The 21,383-nt window shown below is 37.1% G+C and overlaps 1 protein-coding gene across 2 annotated transcripts in view; it reads left to right on the plus strand.

Moving 5' to 3' along the window:
- The window catches only part of ATM (ATM serine/threonine kinase), a 141,566-nt gene extending 120,408 nt beyond the window's left edge, over nt 1–21,158 (plus strand). For both annotated transcript variants that reach the window (XM_082629283.1, XM_082629284.1), the window contains exons 58-64: nt 4,462–4,611; nt 6,772–6,937; nt 8,299–8,385; nt 13,188–13,302; nt 14,048–14,111; nt 17,883–18,019; nt 18,126–21,158. In XM_082629283.1, coding sequence (XP_082485409.1) covers nt 4,462–4,611; nt 6,772–6,937; nt 8,299–8,385; nt 13,188–13,302; nt 14,048–14,111; nt 17,883–18,019; nt 18,126–18,309 — 903 coding nt within the window. In that variant the 3' untranslated portion in view covers nt 18,310–21,158. The remainder of the gene's footprint in view (nt 1–4,461; nt 4,612–6,771; nt 6,938–8,298; nt 8,386–13,187; nt 13,303–14,047; nt 14,112–17,882; nt 18,020–18,125) is intronic.
- The last annotated feature ends 225 nt before the right edge of the window (nt 21,159–21,383 follow it).

Below are 21,383 nucleotides of genomic sequence, written 5' to 3' on the forward strand. Positions count from 1 at the left end.
TCTGCATACAGTTCTTTTGTCTCCTTAGGTAAGTTTATTCCTAGATATTTTATTCTTTTTGTTGCAGTGGTAGATGGGAGTGTTTTCTTAATTTCATTTTCGGATTTTTCATCATTAGTGTATAGGAATGCCAGAGATTTCTGTGCATTAATTTTGTATCCTGCTACTTTACCAAATTCATTGATTAGCTCTAGTAGTTTTCTGGTAGCGTCTTTAGGATTCCCTATGTGTAGTGTCATGTCATCTGCAAACAGTGGCAGCTTTACTTCTTCTTTTCCAATTGGGATTCCTTTTATTTCCTTTTCTCCTCTGATTGCTGTGGCTAAAACTTCCAAAACTAAGTTGAATAAGAGTGGTGAGAGTGGGCAACCTTGTCTTGTTCCTGATCTTACTGGGAATGGTTTCAGTTTTTCACCATTGAGGACTATGTTGGCTGTGGGTTTGTCATATATGGCCTTTATTATGTTGAGGAAAGTTCCCTCTATCCCTCCTTTCTGCAGGGTTTTTATCATAAATGGGTGTTGAATTTTGTCGAAAGCTTTCTCTGCATCTATTGAGATGATCATATGGTTTTTCTCCTTCAATTTGTTAATATGGTGTATCATGTTGATTGATTTGCGTATATTGAAGAATCCTTGCATTCCTGGAATAAACCCCACTTGATCATGGTGTATGATCCTTTTAATGTGCTGTTGGATTCTGTTTGCTAGTATTTTGTTGAGGATTTTTGCATCTATGTTCATCTGTGATATTGGCCTGTAGTTTTCTTTCTTTGTGACATCCTTGTGTGGTTTTGGTATCAGGGTGATGGTGGCCTCGTAGAATCAGTTTGGGAGAGTTTGAGAAGGATAGGTGTTAGCTCTTCTCTAAGTGTTTGATACAATTCGCCTGTGAAGCCATCTGGTCCTGGGCTTTTGTTTGTTGGAAGATTGTTAATCACAGTTTCAATTTCAGTGCTTGTGATTGGTCTGTTCATATTTTCTATTTCTTCTTGATTCAGTCTTGGCACGTTGTGCATTACTAAGAATTCGCCCATTTCTTCCAGGTTGTCCATTTTATTGGCACAGAGTTGCTTGTAGTAATCTCTCATGATCTTTTGTATTTCTGCAGTGTCAGTTGTTACTTCTCCTTTTTCATTTGTGATTCTATTGATTTGTGTCTTCTCCCTTTTTTTCTTGATGAGTCTGGCTAATGGTTTATCAATTTTATTTATCTTCTCAAAGAAACAGCTATTAGTTTTATTGATCTTTGCTGTCGTTTCCTTCATTTCTTTTTCATTTATTTCTGATCTGATCTTTATGATTTCTTTCCTTCTGCTAACTTTGGGGTTTTTATGTTCTTTCTCTAATTGCTTTAGGTGCAAGGTTAGGTTGTTTATTCGAGATGTTTCCTGATTCTTAAGGTAAGATTGTATTGCTATAAACTTCCCTGTTAGAACTGCTTTTGCTGTATCCCATAGGTTTTGGGTCGTCGTGTCTCCATTATCATTTGTTTCTAGGTATTTTTTTATTTCCTCTTTGATTTCTTCAGTGATCACTTTGTTATTAAGTAGTGTATTGTTTAGCCTCCATGTGTTTGTATTTTTTACAGATCTTTTCCTGTAATTGATATGTAGTCTCATAGCGTTATGGTCAGAAAAGATACTTGATAGAATTTCAATTTTCTTAAATTTACCAAGGCTTGATTTGTGACCCAAGATATGATCTATCCTGGAGAATGTTCCATGAGCACTTGAGAATAATGTGTATTCTGTTGTTTTTGGATGGAATGTCCTATAAATATCAATTAAGTCCATCTTGTTTAATGTATCATTTAAAGCTTGGATTTCCTTATTTATTTTCATTTTGGATGATCTGTCCATTGGTGAAAGTGGGGTGTTAAAGTCCCCTACTATGAATGTTTTACTGTCGATTTCCCCTTTTATGGCTGTTAGTATTTGCCTTATTATTGAGGTGCTCCTATGTTGGGTGCATAAATATTTACAATTGTTATATCTTCTTCTTGGATCGATCCCTTGATCATTATGTAGTGTCCTTCTTTGTCTCTTCTAGTAGTCTTTATTTTAAACTCTATTTTGTCTGATATAAGAATTGCTACTCAAGCTTTCTTTTGGTTTCCATTTGCATGGAATATCTTTTTCCATCCCCTTACTTTCAGTCTGTATGTGCCTCTAGGTCTGCAGTGGGTCTCTTGTAGAGAGCATATATATGGGTCTTGTTTTTGTATCCATTCAGCCAATCTGTGTCTTTTGGTGGGAGCTTTTAATCCATTTACATTTAAGGTAATTATCGATATGTATGTTCCTATTCCCATTTTCTTAATTGTTTTGGGTTCGTTATTGTAGGTCTTTTCCTTCTGTTGTGTTTCTTGCCTAGAGAAGTTCCTTTAGCATTTGTTGTAAAGCTGGTTTGGTGGTGCTGAACTCTCTCAGCTTTTGCTTGTCTTTAAACTTTTTAATTTCTCCATCAAATCTGAATGAGATCCTTGCTGGGTAGAGTAATCTTGGTTGCAGGTTTTTCTCCTTCATCACTTTAAATATGTCCTGCCAGTCCCTTCTGGCTTGCAGAGTTTCTGCTGAAAGATCAGCTGTTAACCTTATGGGGATTCCCTTGTGTGTTTTTTGTTGTTTTTCCCTTGCTCCTTTTAATATGTTTACTTTGTATTTAATTTTTGACACTTTTATTAATATGTGTCTTGGGGTATTTCTCCTTGGATTTATCCGGTATGGGGCTCTCTGTGCCTCCTGGACTTGATTTACTATTTCCTTTCCCATATTAGGGAAGTTTTCAACTATAATCTCTTCAAATATTTTCTCAGTCCCTTTCTTTTTCTCTTCTTCTGGAACCCCTATAATTCGTATGTCGGTGTGTTTAATGTTGTCCCAGAGGTCTCTGAGACTGTCCTCTGTTCTTTTCATTCTTTTTTCTTTATTTTGCTCTGCATCAGTTATTTCCACTATTTTGTCTTCCAGGTCACTTATCCGTTCTTCTGCCTCAGTTATTCTGCTATTGATCCCATCTAGAGTATTTTTCATTTCATTTATTGTGTTTCTAATCGTTGCTTGATTCATCTTTAGTTCTTCTAGGTCCTTGTTAACTGTTTCTTGCATTTTGTCTATTCTATTTCCAAGATTTTGTATCATCTTTACTATCATTATTCTGAATTCTTTTTCAGGTAAACTGCCTATTTCCTCTTCATTTGTTAGGTCTGGTGGGTTTTTATCTTGCTCCTTCATCTGCTATGTGTTTTTCTGTCTTCTCATTTTGCTTATCTTACTGTGTTTGGGGTCTCCTTTTTGCAAGCTGCAGGTTCGTAGTTCCCGTTGTTTTTGGTGTCTGTCCCCAGTGGCTAAGGTTGGTTCAGTGGGTTGTGTAGGCTTCCTGGTGGAGGGGACTAGTGCCTGTGTTCTGGTGGATGAGGCTGGATCTTGTCTTTCTGGTGGGTAGGTCCATGTCTGGTGGTGTGTTTTGGGGTGTCTGTGGACTTTTTATGATTTTAGGCAGCCTCTCTGCTAATGGGTGGCGTTGTGTTTCTGTCTTGCTAGTTGTTTGGCATAGGGTGTCCAGCACTGTAGCTTGCTGGTCATTGAGTGAAGCTGGGTGCTGGTGTTGAGATGGAGATCTCTGGAAGATTTTCGCCATTTGATATTATGTGGAGCTGGGAGGTCTCCTGTGGACCAGTGTCCTGAAGTTGGCTCTCCCACCTCAGAGGCACAGCACTGACTCCTGGCTGTAGCACCAGGAACCTTTCATCCACACGGCTCCTCAATTGGGGATGATTCGTTGTCTTTTCCTGTATTCCACAGTTAGAGTGTACATCGAGTTGATTGTGGAGCTTTAATCCGCTGCTTCTGAGGCTACTGGGAGAGATTTCCCTTTCTCTTCATTGTTCTCACAGCTCCCGGGTCTCAGCTTTGGATTTGGCCCCGCCTCTGCGTTTAGGTCGCTGGAGGGCATCTGTTCTTCGCTCAGACAGGACAGGGTTCAAAATTGCTTTTATGTTTAGGAATACAATTCCTCTTGGTGAAGCTAACGAGACTATGAAGCAAGAATGCATACACTTTCAGTTATTAAAATATACTAAAATTGACACTACATTTGATATTTTCCAAAGTGAAATTCTTTGAATTTGACATTAAAAGTATAGGAAAGCAAAGTTAATTCCTCTGCTAAGTGTAACAAACTAAGTATGGCTCAGTCACAGATGATGAGTATAATTAACAGGATTGACCTCTCAGGGATCATGGAGATTGAGAGAAGAGCAGGTTCTCAGAAGTCTATGCAGCAGACTAGAAAATCTTATTCTTTGAGCTTGTTTATTTTCAGTTGCTTTTTTCCTATGGACAGAAAAATAATAATATAACTTGAAAAAATGCTTCACACTGACTCTTATAGTTGAATAATCATCACATGCTCTTTAATGCCTTTCTATAATCAAAAGATACTTAATCTGTAACTTCAGGTGGTTCCCCTTTCTCAGCGAAGTGGTGTTCTTGAATGGTGCACAGGAACTGTCCCTATTGGTGAATTTCTTGTTAACAATGAGAGTGGTGCTCATAAAAGATACAGGCCAAAGGATTTCAGTGCCTATCAGTGCCAAAAGAAAATGATGGTGAGTAACACTCAAAAATATAAGTTATTGCAAGATTATCTAATAGCTTATTATAACTGATATCAAATATTATGGAATGTAAAAAGTTTTAATTTCATCAGGTAATTGTTAATGACAGTAAGTATAAGAAAGTAAGCTCACCAGAATGAAAGTGTGTGTGAGTGAAAAAGAAAGGTTTTTAAACTATGTTAAGTGTCAACCCTTGTCCTATGAGAACTTAACATTATTCAGTGTATGCAAATTTGCTTCCAGTTTGGGGTAAGCTAATTCTTAATAAAACAAACAAACAAAACACTAACTAAAACCAAAAAAAAAAAACATTGTGAAATAGAGACTTTCAAAGACATTTGCCACATCACACTGGCCATCTGGTCTGACATTCATTCACCCAGTCAGTGACATTTATTGAATGTGTCCTCTCTACCAGATACTATGCTGAGACTTAACAAATATGACTAATCACCATCATACTTCTCCCATTTTAAGATGAGAAGTTCTGAAAATTTTGCTTACTCCAGGTCAATGAGCTAATAAATAGTGGAGCAAGGATTTATACCTTGTCTGTCCAACTCTAAAATCCATTTACTTATTCTTTTGTTGTGCTTTCTGTTATATGTTTTTTAAAATGTATGGTAGAGTACTATAGGGATTGTGATGGAAAGGTACTGGGTAGGCACAGAGGAGGACGTGATCAGTTCTACCTGGGACAGGGAGGAGTGGAAAGAATCAGATTCAAGAAAGACTTCAGGGTTTCCCTAGTGGTGCAGTGGTTGAGAGTCCGCCTGCCGATGCAGGGGACGCGAGTTCGTGCCCCAGTCCAGGAGGATCCCACGTGCCGTGGAGTGGCTGGGCCCGTGGGCCATGGCCACTGAGCCTGCGTGTCCGGAGCCTGTGCTCCGCAGAGGGAGAGGCCACAACGGTGAGAGGCCCGCGTACCGTAAAAAAAAAAAAAAAGACTTCATAGAGGAGATGGTGTTCGAGCTGAGTTTTATAAATGAATTGGTTTTCCAAGCAGAGGAACATACAAACAAAAAGGAAGGAGGCGTGAACAGGCAGCTAAAGATAGCATAGGCTTAGGTTTTGAGGAGGAATAGATGAGATTGAAGCAGTAGTTATTAGTCAAAAAATGGAATGTTATGAAATGTTAAGAAATTTTCACTCTATCCTGAAGGCAGTAGAGAACCCTTGAGAAGGATAGTAATATCAGATTGGCATTTTGGAAAACTCTGACAACACTTATGTTTTTGAGGGTTATATTTTTGAGAAAGCTGACTAGAGGCATGAGGCGGAGTCTGGACTAAGAGTAATAACAGTAGGAATGGAGAACAGGCAGTTCATATAAGAAATATTAAAGAGACAAAACTTAGATGATTTGGTTGCTGTTTAGAAGTGGGGTTGGTGAAAAAAGAGTATCAGTGGCACCCAGTTTCCTGGTTGGTATGATGGAGTAGGTGGAGAAGCTATTTACCGTGTTGATGAATAGAGGAAGTGGCTGAGTTTTGCCAAAGATGAGAAGGTGAATTGGTTTGGATTTGGCAATGATCCAAGTGAAGATGTTGAGTGGGAAGTTGGAGAGGCACATCAGGCCGGAGCTTATTAAAGATACCTGAGCCAAAGATACAGATTTGGCAGTCATCAGTCCATAGATGAGGATTGAGCCTTTTGAAGTAGATGTGCTTTGCTTCAGGAAATTATTATATAATAAGGAAATGTTGAAGGACAGATCTGAGATGTGTCAGCTGCTTTGCCATCCATCCAGGATTGATTCTTCCATTCTTTCTCTTTTTCCTGTTTCCTATCACACCCTAGTGCTGTGATACACCTAAGACTATCTGGAGCTACCTTTGGCGTTTTTGTGTTTACTTCCACATAGATTACAGAATCATTCAAATTAGAATTGAATTAAAACAGATAACAGTCACTGTTGGTATGCCACCTTCCCCTAAAATTAACATGAAAACCCTAAAGGGATTATAACTTGTTATTAATTGCTTCCCTGACCAGACTTTTAGCTTCTTGTGGGTAGAGATAATATCTTGTTCATCTTTTTATTGCCTTTAAATCTATCATATTATTTTCCTATTGAAACTCCTAGTAGACTTCAGTTAAATTAGTTGAACAGAATATTCAGAAAATAATTTTATATTTTATCTATTAAAGGATGTACAAAAAAAGCCTTTTGAAGAGAAATATGAAACCTTCATGGAGATTTGCCAAAATTTTCAACCAGTTTTCCGTTACTTCTGCATGGAAAAATTCTTGGATCCAGCTGTTTGGTTTGAGAAACGATTGGCTTATACTCGGAGTGTTGCTACTTCTTCTATTGGTAATCTTCTTACACATTTTAGTAGATTCAGCACTTCCTACATTCTGAGTTACAGGGGGATGGTGGTGGTGATGGTGTTTGTTAATCAAACCATCTTCATCATTAGATCATTGTGTTTCTTGTTCATCCTGATTCTTAGCTTCTAAATGTAGCTCTTCTTAGCTTTGGCAGGAGAGAATTTCTTTTTTCCAGGTAGGGAAATAAAGACTGGTTATTTTTCTTCATTGCTTAATAGTGAATATGGCTTATTTTCTTTCCCCTCAATGTATTATTTTCTGGGATTTTCTTTGGAAAATAATAAAACTCGTGATAATTCCATTTAAGTTATTTCCTTTAATTATTATTGTTCTTGCATACAGCCTGTAAAATACCATGATATTAACACCCAAAGATTGATTCTGTTTAATAGAATTTTGGTTTTGGAATAGAAATAATGATATATATTTAAATATTCTGTGTACAATATATATTTTGACTTTTTTGATTTCTGAGAGATTGGAATAGTTAGATAGGGCAATTAACAAAATCTTAGAGTATGAGAACTAATAGGAATATCAGTGATCTATTGTTTTTTAATTAAAGACCACTCTTTTCATCACTTAGGTACAATACACCAGGAAGGCAGGACATGTATATTTTGACAATTTTCTAGGTAATAATGAAACTCTCTTTTTTTCTACAATGAGAATCATTAATCTTGATTCAACTAATTTAGTTTACAAACGAGAAAGTAGGCCCAGTTAATGACAGAGCAACCCATGCACCCCAGGCATCCTAACACCCTGTCCACTATTTTTTCTGTAACACCTCATAGTGTGTTTCATTAGGTTAAAAGCATTTTAAAGTATGTTATCATCTGTGTTAAAAACAGAAATGTAGTTTTTCCTGGATATATACCTGATGAAATGAATTATTGACTAATTTGTGTTAAATATAATTCATCAAGCAGAAGAAAGTTTCACTGAAGAATGAAGAATTTACCCATAGGCACCTCAATTTAAAAGTATACTCAAGAAATATTTGAGTGTATATAGTGTGCTGCTTTGGCCCTGGTAAATAATGGGTCTCAATTTTAACCACACTCAATTTTGAAGTATTAATATTTTAATATATGTGCTTATTAGTAAATGGAAAACTTTTTTAGCAAATCATCTAGGATTTGTAAAATGCAGTATAAATGAAAATAGCTGGCAAGATTTGACTTAAACTGAAAATGGCCAGTTATGTGCATAATTTATTTCAAGTAGGCAAAAAAGCCTAAGCTACTTAAAAATTATATAGTCAGTGGTGTTAGTTGAAATTATGGCTAATTGTGTTATAGAAATGATGATATCAGTAATTTCAGATTGTTTTTTTTCTAGTGGGTTACATACTTGGACTTGGTGATAGACATGTACAGAATATCTTGATAAATGAGCAGTCAGCAGAACTTGTACATATAGATTTAGGTAAGTAACAAAAGATATGTTTCTTTGTTCAGTAAATATTTGGTCATCAAGAAATGTTGTTTGCCTGCCAGGATATTGCAAGTATGAGAGAGAGAGAGATCAAAACAATAAATATTGTTTAAAAAAAAGCATAAACACAGCGATGCTGGAGGGAGTAGCTAATTCTGCCTTGGTTAATGAGTGACATTTAAGCCAGGTCTCAAAGAAAGAAAGGATAATCTAGAGAGAGGATAGAGCAGATATGAAGGGAGGAATAATGAAGTTGTAGCATGTTTTAGGAATGGTGAGACATTAAATGTGGCTGGAGTGAAGTTTGCATGTAGTTGAGTAGCTTGAGGTATAGATTGGTACTAGATTATAAAAAGCCAGGCCAAGAAGTTTCAACTTTAATCTGTTAAACAATGGGAAGTAAATGAAGATACATTTAATCAGGACATAATCTTATTTGATTATTGGAAAGATAATTTGGGGAACAGTATCTGTGCAGTAGGAAAACAAATTAGGAGATGTTATAATAGTTTAGACAAGATAATGAAATGATTTGGACTAAAGTTGTATGAAACAGGAGTTGGATTTGGGGGACATTTTTGTAGTAATTTTGCACCAGTGATATTAGATATGGAAATAGTGGGAGAGGGAACTCCAAGATAACTGAAGTTTCTAGCTAAGAAAAACAGCAGATTTTGTAGAGAATAAGAAACTGATGAGTTTAGTTTTGTACGTTGTTTTGAGGTATTATTGGGATTTCCAGGGGAAGTAGACAGTTTAATATATAGGAAAGCAAAGATGTTGAGCATAGTAAGAGATGTAGAACTTTTCAGCAAATAGATTTTAGTTGAAGTCATTGGACTAGAGGAGGTTCTAATCTTGTACATCATCCTTGATGAAGAGAACTAAGGATGGAATTGTAAGGAATCTCAGCATTAAAAAGGCTGAGTCTTGGGAATTGCCTGGTGGTCCAGTGGTTAGGACTCGGCACTTTCACTGCCGAGGACCCAGGTTCAATCCCTGGTTGGGGAACTAAGTTCCCACAAGCTGCACAGCGAGGCCAAAAAAAAGGCTGAGTCAGAAAAGAAAAAAAAAAATGAGGAATAACCAACAAGTCATAGAAGCTAGAGGTAGGGATATCTTGGAAGACAAGAGAGGATAAATTTTCATGGAGGAAGAAGTGCTGTGCTCAGTAGTATCTGATACAGAAAGGTCAAATAAGATGAATGCTGAAAATAGACCTTTGAACTTAACAATTAATCAATCTTAGTAAACTTTGGATAGAATGGAGGAAGTAAGATTGTGAAAAAACAAGGATTAAATGGAAATTAAGGATGTGTAGGCTAAGAATATGGAACTGTTCTTCAAGAAATTTAGAAGTAAGGGAAGAATGAAGAGAAATTTGCTGCAGAGATGGGAGACACACATTTGGTCCCCTCCCCCCACTTCTTTTGGTTTTGAGGTTTTTTGTTCTTGTTCATTTGCTTTCTTAAGATGGGAGATACTTACAGGAGAGAGACAAAGATAATTGAAATAGCAAGGGAAATCATGAAGTATGTGACGGTGTAGAGTTGGCGTGACACTGGAAGCGTGTTAGCTTTTCCTCCAAGAGAAGAAAGGATGAGTGCTAATAGGAAGGTCTTCAGCTAGAGGGGAAAGAATTTGAGGGAAATGATATTTGCTATTCTCTTTTCTCTGAGAACGGGAAAGCATGTTTATTTGCTAAGAATTGGAGGGATGGTAATTGGCCTTAAAAGAACAATAAAATTTTTAAAGTGGGTACCATGGAAATGAGACCAAGGGCTGACTAGAAAGGCATAAATAAAAAAGACATGCCAAGCATTTTAAGGGGCATTTTAGGGTGATAATCCTAAATCTGTAGTGTCATCATACAATTTCTTCCAGCACCCTCAGCATCCCTGGAATTTAAGTTCTAGTTTGAAATGGTAAGTGTGGAGGAGCAAGGGGCCAAGAAGATTTGAGTTACTAGTGAGAGTAATCAACTTTGCAGGCTATACCCCTGAGCTGAGTAGGGAAGGAAGAGAGACTAATCGACTAGAAATCTCAGTGAGTTTGAAGATTATTTAACGCGAATAAAGGGTAGAAGGAGAAGAGGTTTTAATTAAAGTGTAGAATTTAAGTTTTCTTAGAAAGTACAGTTTTAGGAGATTATAAGTTCTATAGTGTAAGTTTTTGCTAAGTGGTTTGCTAAGAGAGAGTAAATTGAATTTCATTAGAACAGAGAAGATCAGGAATATTATATGGTTTTCCCCAGAATGAATTCCAGAGTTAGGACAGAGGGGAAGATCATGAGCTAGGTCCACACCAACATTCAGTGAATCTGATAGAAATTCTTAGATGTTGGGGTATAATAAATATGAGGATGAGTGGACTTGTTAGAGCCAGAATGTGGGAACTCAATAGAGGAGTGAAATTTTGCATGAGAACAAAAGGGCAGTGCAATGGAAGCTGCAAAGTAGAGATAGGAGTATGCCAACCGATGTCCAGGCCATGCTGAATACATCTATAAATGAGAAAGGTAAATTGGTATAACCAGTTTGGAATACTGTTTGGCATTATCTGCTAAAGCTGGGAATTGTGACCCAGCAATTCCACTGCAGTAAAAATGCACGCATGTGTATAAGAATGTTCATAGTAGTACTATTCATAATAGCCCCCAAATTAGAAACAGCCCCAACCCCCATCACAAATAGAATGGATGAACAGTCTACAGCCATACCACCCTGAACGCACCTGATCTTGTTTGATCTTGGAAGCTAAGCACTGTCGGGCCTGGTTAGTACTTGGTTGGGAGAACGGATGAATGACTTTTATTGTATTCATAAAATGAAGTACTGTATAACAATGAGATTGAATGAACTATAGCCACACTCAACATAGAAGACACAAATACAATGTTAAGTGAAAGAATCTAGATACAAAAGAATATATACTGTATAATTCCACTTATGTAAAATATAAAACTGATAAAATTAATCTATAGTGTTGGAAGTCAGGATAGTGGTAAGCCTTTGAAGAGGTGTTTCGTGATTCATAGGGAGATGAGGCGGGGCTTCTGGAATGCTGGTTACATGGGTTTGTTCATTTTATAAAATCTCAATTAGCCACACACTTGAATGACTTTGATGATTTGTACACTTTTCTGTGTATCTCTTTGATTATCTTTTGCTGCATAAGAAACCACCCCAAATTTAGTAGCTTAAAACTACTATTACTATCTTTTATAGTCAATGCGTTGACTGGTCTCAGCTGGAAAATTCTCACTTATGATCTTTCACACAGCTGTAGTCAGTACCTGGGGCTGAATTTACCTTAGGATTCAACTGGGCCAGTGTCCAAGATGGCTTCTTACACATTTGATGCTTCATTGCTCCTCCATGTGGCCTCTCTGTCTAGCAAAGTAACCTGAACTTCTTACAAAGCATCTCAGGGCTCCAAGAGGAAGGAAGTAGAAGTTAAGGGTTAGTTTGCAACTGGCACAGTGTCACTTCTGCTATATTCTCTTAGTCATAGTAGTGTCATACAACCAATCCAGATTCTTCCCTCTCTTTCTGGGACTCCAATAACAATACATTAGACTGTCTCACTGTATCACTTATGCTGTTTGCGTCCTTCTCTATATTTTTCAAACCTTGTTTTTCCTTCAACTCACCCATGGTGTCAGTGGAAACCATGCGGGGAGCCTGGACTTCCCGTGTCACCAATCTGTAGCAAGGAGCCCCCTTTCCTCTTGGATGTCAGAGGAGGCCAAGTGGGGAACCTGGTCTTCTACCACAACTTAGCAGTAAATAAGGTGGTTACTCCCAAAGCCAGCAAAAATAGAAGTATAGATAAGATCCAGAGTCTCATAATGTAATATCTAAAAAGGGCAAAATTTTAATTGAAAATCATTTGTCAGGAAAATTGCAGTTTGAATGAAAAACAATAGATGTCAGCACTGAGGTGACAAAGATGTTAGAATTATCTGACAAAGATTTTAAATAAAGCAGCCATCATAAAAATACTTCAAGGAGCAATTACAAACATGTTTGAAACAAATGAAAAGGTGCTAAGTCTCATCACGGAAATAGTTTCAACATAGAAATAGGAGATATAAAAGAGAACCAGGTGAAAATTTTATTTTCCATTTTTTGGATGATTCTCTAGAGAACTATGTTGAGTGAAAAAAGCTAATGCTCAAAGGTTACATACTGTTTGACTCCGTTGATATAACATAGTTGAAATTACAAGATTATAAAAATGGAAAACAGATTAGTTATTACTGGAAGAACAGGGGGTAGGGGTAGGCCTTGGGAGTAAGTAGGTGTGGCTAATATAGCATGAGGGATCCTTGTGTTGATGGAAATATTCTATATCTTGATTGTATCAGTGTCAACATCCTGGTTGTTATAATGTACTGTAGTTTTGCAAGATGTCACCATTGGGGAAAAGTGGATAAAAGATATATACACACACACACACACACACACACACACACACATATATCTTCTGCATTTTAAATTCTACCCTTCACTACCTCATTTTTAAAAGTTACCCTTTAATATAGAATTCTCTAATTACATCAATAAATAATTTTTTTAACTTGATTTTTTAAAATTGGAGGTGGATCTCCTGGAGAATGCTGGAGATGAAGAAGGCAGGCAGAGCAGAAATAGAATAAATGACTGTGTGTTTTAGTACTGATTGAATATTGGTGACAAATTATTTAGTGCCTCTGCAAAGTTCACATACCAGTTGAGAGGAAAGTAAATTAGCTATGGGACCTCCTAACCTCACTGTATTTTTTACTTCAGGAGTTGCTTTTGAACAGGGTAAAATCCTTCCTACTCCTGAAACAGTTCCCTTTAGACTCACCAGAGATATTGTGGATGGGATGGGCATTACTGGTGTAGAAGGTGTCTTCAGAAGGTAAGTCAAATAGGGTAAGGTAAGGCAGATGATTTTTGGTGTTGAAATTATTTGGATTATTGATTTCTATAGATTATAGAGTTCACCCTTACTAGAATTATTATACATTCCAGTGCTTTACCAATACTAAGGAAAAGACCTTGGGTAAAAGCAGTAATAATTTCCCCTTCCTTCAGACCACTTGGGACCTCACCCAATATGACACACTTACTGCCTCTGGAAGCAGCCCACCTTTACTTTTCACACCTCTGTCCTCGCTAACTCTTTGTTTACTGATCAGAACTTCTCTTGTGTGCTCATTCTTGGGTATATAAATTATCCTAAAGGAGCTTATGATCTGGTACCAATTCCTGCTAAAAGAACTTTGCAGTTCCCTGTAGTTTTCCCAGCATAGGTCTACATACTCAACTTCCTTTCTTTTTTAAGTCTACATACTCAACTTTTAACAGGGCAGATTCTAGTCAAAGTAAACTGTAATTACCATAATAATCAACTGAAAGAAATGTTTCATAGTAGTATTGTGTTATTCTTATAAATGCTAAGCTCATATTCACATATATATTTATATTCATTTCAGAAACATCTACAGAAAACCCACTCTGCCAAATACTATGCTCTTTGAGATATTAATTTGGGAATTATTAACAGGAATAGTCTCAGCATATTAAACATGAGTATATAGGAGGTAAAGATATGTTGAAAATGTTGGTGTATAATAAAATTCATATTTATAATGTGTTTGTAGATGCTGTGAGAAAACCATGGAGGTTATGAGAAACTCTCAGGAAACCCTGTTAACCATTGTAGAGGTAAAGTATATTATAAGGAAATCTTTATTTCTCTGCCTGATAGACTGTGTATCTTGTTAGGAAGGCACTGATTGGAGGATCAGTGCTTTATTTTAACAAGGTGGGATGATGCTGGGCAGCAGGAGAGTAAACAGTGGCTTAGAAATGCCTTCAGCCCCCTCAAGTTTCTTGGAATGTTACAGCACCCTAAGTAACCTCTAGTCTTTAATACATACATCAGCACTTTGACATCTTAGGTACCTTGTATGGTATTATTTTCAGAATGGTTTCCTTTGGAGTTTGAAGAGAAATCAATAAGTTGTATCTCCTTTTCCCATGCCCAGGTTCAGAACCATGTAGTGAGACAGATGGAGATCAAAGTGTCAGCATTGTTACTGTAGGAACATGACTGAGCAGTGAGGGCCAGACTGGCTTGCTGCTGGTGCCACCTCAGTGCCTCTTTGCTGTCTTAACCTGGGGACAGCCCACCAAGTGGGGTTTGGGCCCACAGGGCATAAACACTCCATCAGGATCACTGCCTCATGTTGATCAGGGCAGAAAGGGAAGGAAGGAAGTCCAGCAAATTTCCAGTGCTTATGACGTTAATTCTACCCAAGTGAGAACTGGGTACCTGAGGCAATCATTCTCTATCCTAGTAAAGGGTATGTGGGGCAAGAGATCAGGAGAGTGTCCTCCACAGGGAAGCTTGGAAGTAGAGTTGAAGCATGCCTCCCTTACATTCTTTCAGCTTTTTGTTCCTTTAACTGGTGGTGCTGGACCTGGCTGCACTTCACTATCACCTGTATTGCTTTTAAACAACATTGATGTTGACCAAATTTGAACTAAACTTCTAGGGATGAGGCAAGAACATTTGTATTTTTTAAAAGCTTCATTGGCATTAACCATTAAGCCTGTGATAAACAAGGGTGGAACTATATCCCAAGGAGGGTGAAATTTATAGTCTGTTAGGGTGGTCCTGTGTCTACTGCCTTTATGAACCAAAGTCCTCTTTATAGCCCCTTTAGACTGCTGGTGGCGATATGGATTTTTGGTACAAAGAGAGTTAAAATGGGTCCCAATAGTGTGTTGATAAGGTTATCTCTAAGGCTGTGCTGTTCCCAAGGCTGGAAAAGCTTTCCCTTTATCCCATATTATGTTCATACATATTGTCATTTGTTTGCCATTGGTGCTGCAGCAAGAATAAATGATAGCATGGATGCCTCAGTAATGCAGAAATCAAGGTCTAAAATCAAATTATCTTGCTTTTTTGCATTTAAGACCAAAAAATCCAAACTTTTCAAATTAATTTAAGATCCAAAGAAGTTTAATGTATTCCCCAGTATTTTACTCTGTTCAGTCTCAGTCAAAAGGATTTTTGTGTCTGGGTAGATGTGGGGGTTCCTTCAGTACCGATGTCCTGAGTTAACACTTGCTAGAAGAGGGTAGTTCCTTCAAGGCTTCAGAAGTTTTATTAGTTGAATGCCAAATTGCTCATGAGCCTCATTCTTTAAAGAGTGGTAGGAGATAAAGTTAGAGGGGTAATAGTGGGCAGATTATTTAGGGGTTTCTACCTTAGTGTGAGGATTTTAGACTTTACTGAGTAAGATGGAAACTGTTGGGGAGTTTCAGGCCACTGCATCTCCACCTGCAATAATGGTGTCACTTATAAGCTTTATAAGCTTTGTGTGTTTTACACTGATCTGCCTAATCTTCCCTCTGTAAATCTGTCTGAATTTCCTGAAATAATTTAGTGTGGTTGTCCCAACCTTCCCAGCTGACCTCACTATGGACTTTGTGCCTTCAGCTTTAGCAGGGTACTTCTCAGGAGTTTTGCTGGATCCCAATCCTCTGGAATGTTATTTCAGTCTCCTCTTTTGTAGTCATTACATTTGCTCTGTTAGATTTCATTGAGCCACAGTCACTGTTTCTGATATAATAACAATTAAAACTTCTCGCTTCCTAACCCTCTTTAAGAACACTGTGACTTGGCTGCATTTCCCTTTCCTTCTCAGTACATTTGTCTCTACTGGCCTTCAAGATCTCATTTTCTTTTTCATAATAGACCATCCTATCTTCTAAGATTTTATCCATTCTACTAAGGTAATCTTTCCTTTTAACTCAATGGTTCTTAGCCAAGTGCAGTTTTGCTCTCTAGAGGACAGTTGGCAATGTCTGGAGACATTTTTGATTGTCATAATTGGGGCTGGGGGAGATGTGAAGGTACTATTGACATCTAGTGGGTAGAGGCAAGAGATGCCAGAAAACATCCTATACACACAGCCCTCACACCAAAGAAATATCCAGCTAAAAAATGTCAGTAGTGCCACGATTGAGAAACCCTGCCTTAACTTAATCTGTATTCCTTTCTTGTTTTTGTTCAACCAGTTCTGTTCTGATAATAAAGCTAAAGTATATTTTTTTAATTACTCCAGTTCCTCCTTGATTCCAGAATTTGTAAATATGATTCCTAACCCAAGCCTTTGGGTTTGAAATAATTCAATTGTGTTGTTTCTCTGTTTCAACCAAAGAAGACCATATAGTCTGTTTATAATAGAGGTCCCAATTTCTTTTCATTCGTTGGTTAATACAATATATGTCCCTTTTGAGGGTGAAACTGGTTTGGATCCCTGAAGTCTAAACCTATGTCAGTGCCCAATTTGAAGTCACATAGAAACCCTTAAATTTATGGACAAACCACATATATTCAGAGTCAGTACCTCTGTATTTTTTAATAGTCTGAGGATGCTCAGAACAGCATAAACAGATGACCAGTTTTTGGTACTGCTGATCTAGTATTTGTCCTGGAATTAAACATGTAATGCTAAGGGCATTTTATAGTATCAGACTGCAGACCTACCTAGAAACACAAAAAAGGCAGCAGCAAGAAAGTATTCCAACTTTATAATGCTGGAATATCCTGCAAAATCAGGCATTCCTGGAATTGAGTCTTCACTTATTATTAAGACCTGTATGGTAAGCATTTGCTGAGGCTTATTTTAAAAAATTATGTGCTTATAAACACCAGGGGCAGTTAGCTGTTCTGAATTGCCGAGGTCAAAAATCCCTATGACCTCACTTACTAAAATTTAGACTTAGAATCACTTTCTCTGGCCATGCCAGTTATTTTAGTATTCAAATTCTACTCCATATGTAGATTTCAAGCTGCCAACCATAGCACTAGACCTTGGGTTTTGAGTTTTCAATAAATTATACCTTTTTTTCTCCACCCAAATTTGGAACTAATTGAGTGGAAAAGAAAGAGCCTTAAGAATAAGATAGAGATCAAAATGTCAGGTTTATTACTGATACAACTGTTGGAGAATATGGCTTAGGAGTAGGGTCCAAATAGGCTTGCTACTGCTGTCCAGCTCCCACAATCTAATCTATCCCTTGGTACTCACCTGAGGGAGAGTTGGGGCCTGCAGTTCTCTGCTTTGGCAAATGGTCTTACCCAAGAACTGATCAAGAGGAGAGGGAGAAGGAAAGAGTAACTAGTGCTTATCTGCTTTTAATTGATTACTTTCACCCAATCAGGAAACATGGGTCAAAGGATGTCACAGCCCCCAAAATGGAGAAAGAATGGATGCAGATGGGAGAAAAATCCCAGAGCATCATGTTAGTATAGTTTCCTCCACAAGGAAACATGAAGCACATGTGATAAGTTTGCCCCTCCATCCCAGTCAACTACCATGTGACTGGCCTGTATTATTTTTATAATACTGGTTCTACTGTTTCTAAATACATCATCAAAATACACATTGTTCTTCTAATACGTATGTCCTCTCTATCTAGGTCCTCCTGTATGATCCTCTCTTTGACTGGACCATGAATCCTTTGAAAGCTCTATATTTACAGCAGAGGCCAGAGGATGAAAGTGAGCTCCACTCCACTCCAAATGCAGATGACCAGGAATGCAAACGAAAACTCAGGTGAGCAGTATTTGGGGAAGGATCTGTTGTCAATTGTTCAGATTCTCCTATTCCCAAGGCCCTTTAAACTGTTCCACCTCATTAACCTTTGTGTTTTTGTCATTAGTGATATTGACCACAGTTTCAACAAAGTAGCTGAACGTGTCTTGATGAGACTGCAAGAGAAACTAAAAGGAGTGGAGGAAGGAACCGTGCTCAGTGTTGGTGGACAGGTGAATTTGCTCATACAACAGGCCATGGACCCCAAAAATCTCAGCCGACTTTTCCCAGGCTGGAAAGCTTGGGTGTGATATTAAGCATGTGATTGCCTTTGAATTCAGCCTTTAGAAATTGTATTTTGGCCTTCATGTTTAACCCACCCACATACTTCAAATAGGTATTAATATTGAACGAAGTAAACTACTGTGTTTTTTATAAAACGTTTAATGCTTGCTTCATTTACCTAAAGATGCTTTGATAGTCTCAAGGAACAGTTTTCTCACACTTTAGAAATAAACAGTCAATCATGCTCTACTTCTAAGGTAAATGTTTATTTTTTCTTCTCAAGTGCATACTTGTATCATTTTCAGTAGAATCACTGACTTTTGCTTTAGCTGAAAATGCAAGCAGCAGGAGTATAGCAGCAGCACTGGCAGATTTTTCTTTAGTAGGAGTTAGAACAAATAAATACACAGCTTTTAATTAAAACTTGTTTTCCAGATGTTATATATGAATGATAAAATATTAACCTATAAAAGGGAGAAAATAGCTTTAAAATTGTAACCAACTATATACCATGGTAAATATGTTTGGATTTTCAGTAGTAAGATCACTCAGTGTTACTGAGTAATGAAGGTGTTATGATATGGAGAACAAATTTCACAGACACAGTATGGTTACTATTTTTTAGAAGTGTGCATTAGACCTTCTCATTCTATTCTCTTTATCTTTTAAGCCCTCTGTGTTTCCAGTACTTTATCTTTCTATGATGCCTTCATATCTGTCTTCTAGTTCATGAATTCTCTTGTCTCTATGTAATCTCCTTTTTAAACTATTCATTGGGTTTCTCCTTTCAAAAGTTGTTTTCCATTTCTAGGTATGTATCATTATTAAGATTTGCCTATTATTTGTTTCATGATGTCTAGTTGGTTTTTTTTTTTAACTTTAAGTTTCTGTTGTTTGTATCTGTTGGTTTTTGTAATTGGTGGACTGTTTATCCATGTATTTTGTGATTTTAGAAGGTGAGCTTATTTTCAGCAGGACCTTCTCATGGGAATCTTGAGTGACCTGGGTTAAGAATAATTCCTCCCAAAAAAGTGTTATGTCTGGTTATGTCATAGTTCCAGGGCTATCACTGACAGAGGACCACTCTTTCTTTAATTTCTTGGCTTCAGGGTTTCCTGACCTGAAGAGTACTATAAATTTACTGAGAGAAGACTCCCAGGCCAAGACAGACATTCTTCCACATTATCTCCCTGTGCTAGTCGGCAGAATGTTTTACTGATGACTCCCCTTTCACTGAGAGTGTAAGCCTGAATGTGTCCCAACCTTATGGACATGAGGGGAGGTGCATTTAATTACTACCCACTGCCTTTTTAAAGTCCTCTATAAATATTATAGCTGAAATTCATAGGTTAATGAGATTGGCAAGTTTGCCAGGACAGCTAGAATATCAACTCACACATCTACCTCTCTGGTTTTTAGTTTCCTTTTGAAACTGAAAATTTTTGGCCATAAGCATTTCCCCTTTATTACAACTTCTGCTATGTGTTTAAAAAATATTTCTTACACCTTACCTAGCGGTTCTGTGTGTATTGTTGGAAGGAAAGGGTTTAGGTATCAAGTTTGATATATAGCTAGAAATGGAACTCTTCTGTCCCCGTAGTGTCATTAGATAAACAAATAAAACTACTGATTTGTCTATTGGTGAATATAATCCTTCCTCCATCCTTAGGAAACTGTTCATCTCAGCTGCAGAGATTAAGAAATGGGTGATTGAACCTTGATGAATGAATAGGATGAATGAGTAGGAAACCTATTTTTATTACCAAAGTGAATTAAGGGAATGTAGTAAACTTAGAATGTCTTTATTTAAGAAAGCCTTGAAATCTTCATGGGTGGAATAAGAAATTATCAACTAGATGATAGTATAGGTAAGTGAATTTGTAGCTAATTCTTGCTAGTTGATGTATGTTATCAGAGAGCTTTGATTAACATCATTAATCTACTCTTCAGCGTTGAATGGTGTGCTGTAAAGCTCCTGTCCTATTCAGATGTTCTTATTAATGGCTTTGAAAAGCTTACCAGATTTTCAGATAACAATTAGGAGGAATAGCTAATTCACAGGTGATAGAAATAAGATTCTAAAGATTATGACAAGCTGGAACAATGTCTGGAAATGATTAAGATAGAAATTTACTGGGAACAAATGAGGAATGGTTAGGTTTTTTAAATATTTATGATAAAATATTTGTTGTATGCTGAGTACCTGACATACATTATATGCAGTGTCTTTTGCAAGATTAATGATGTTATTCCAGTTTACAGCTGGGGAAAGTGAAATTTGGAAAAATAAAATAACTTGTCCAAGGGCAAAATATAATAAGTTGAAGGTACAAGTTTAATATGGACAATCTCTAACTTGGAAATCTTTCAAGTGAAAAGAATCTAGGCTTCACCAGTCAGTTGCTCATAAGGTCAGTGGAAACCAAGGAGAGAAGCTACTAGAAAAGCAGATAAATTACAGACTGTTTGAACAGTTGTGTTCAGATTAAGGGAGATACTATTCATTCCACTATTCTCTGTGCTGATCATACCACCCCATAGTATCTTCCCAATTAGTAGGTAAATAAATCCATGGTCATGATAGTATATACTTAAAATATATGCACTTAGAAATGCTAAAAATTTAAATATGACCTAAAGCAAATAAAAGCAAAGAGGAAAACCTTTGATCTTCTTAAAAATTAAAGTAGGCTAGTGTTTAAATACGTAGAAAGCTAGTGTACTGGCTTGAAATATGGAGATATGTGCCACTTCAAATATTTTGGTTGTACCTTAATGAAATTATATATTTCATGTAGATTTTCTTTTAGTACTATTGAATGTATTTCTTTGTTACACTGTTACCTGTTTTAAAATAAATCTTAAAGAAAATGTATGCTAAGACTCATTCTATTTTATTCAAATATTTGAGTGTTCTGTGCACCAAGCATGGTGCTGGGTATACAGCAATTTACAATGCAGTGTAAACTGAGAAGCCTGCTACACAGGACCAGACCAGTATGGTGCATCTCACTCTAAATAATCTAGTAGTTTTTCTTGATTACCCTGTGACAAAAAGCCAAATGAATGTTCTTTTTTGGGGGGGGGGGCTAGAGAGTGA

Source organism: Mesoplodon mirus (genome assembly GCF_964341445.2).
Source record: "Mesoplodon mirus genome assembly, chromosome: 7".
NCBI lineage: Eukaryota > Metazoa > Chordata > Mammalia > Artiodactyla > Ziphiidae > Mesoplodon > Mesoplodon mirus.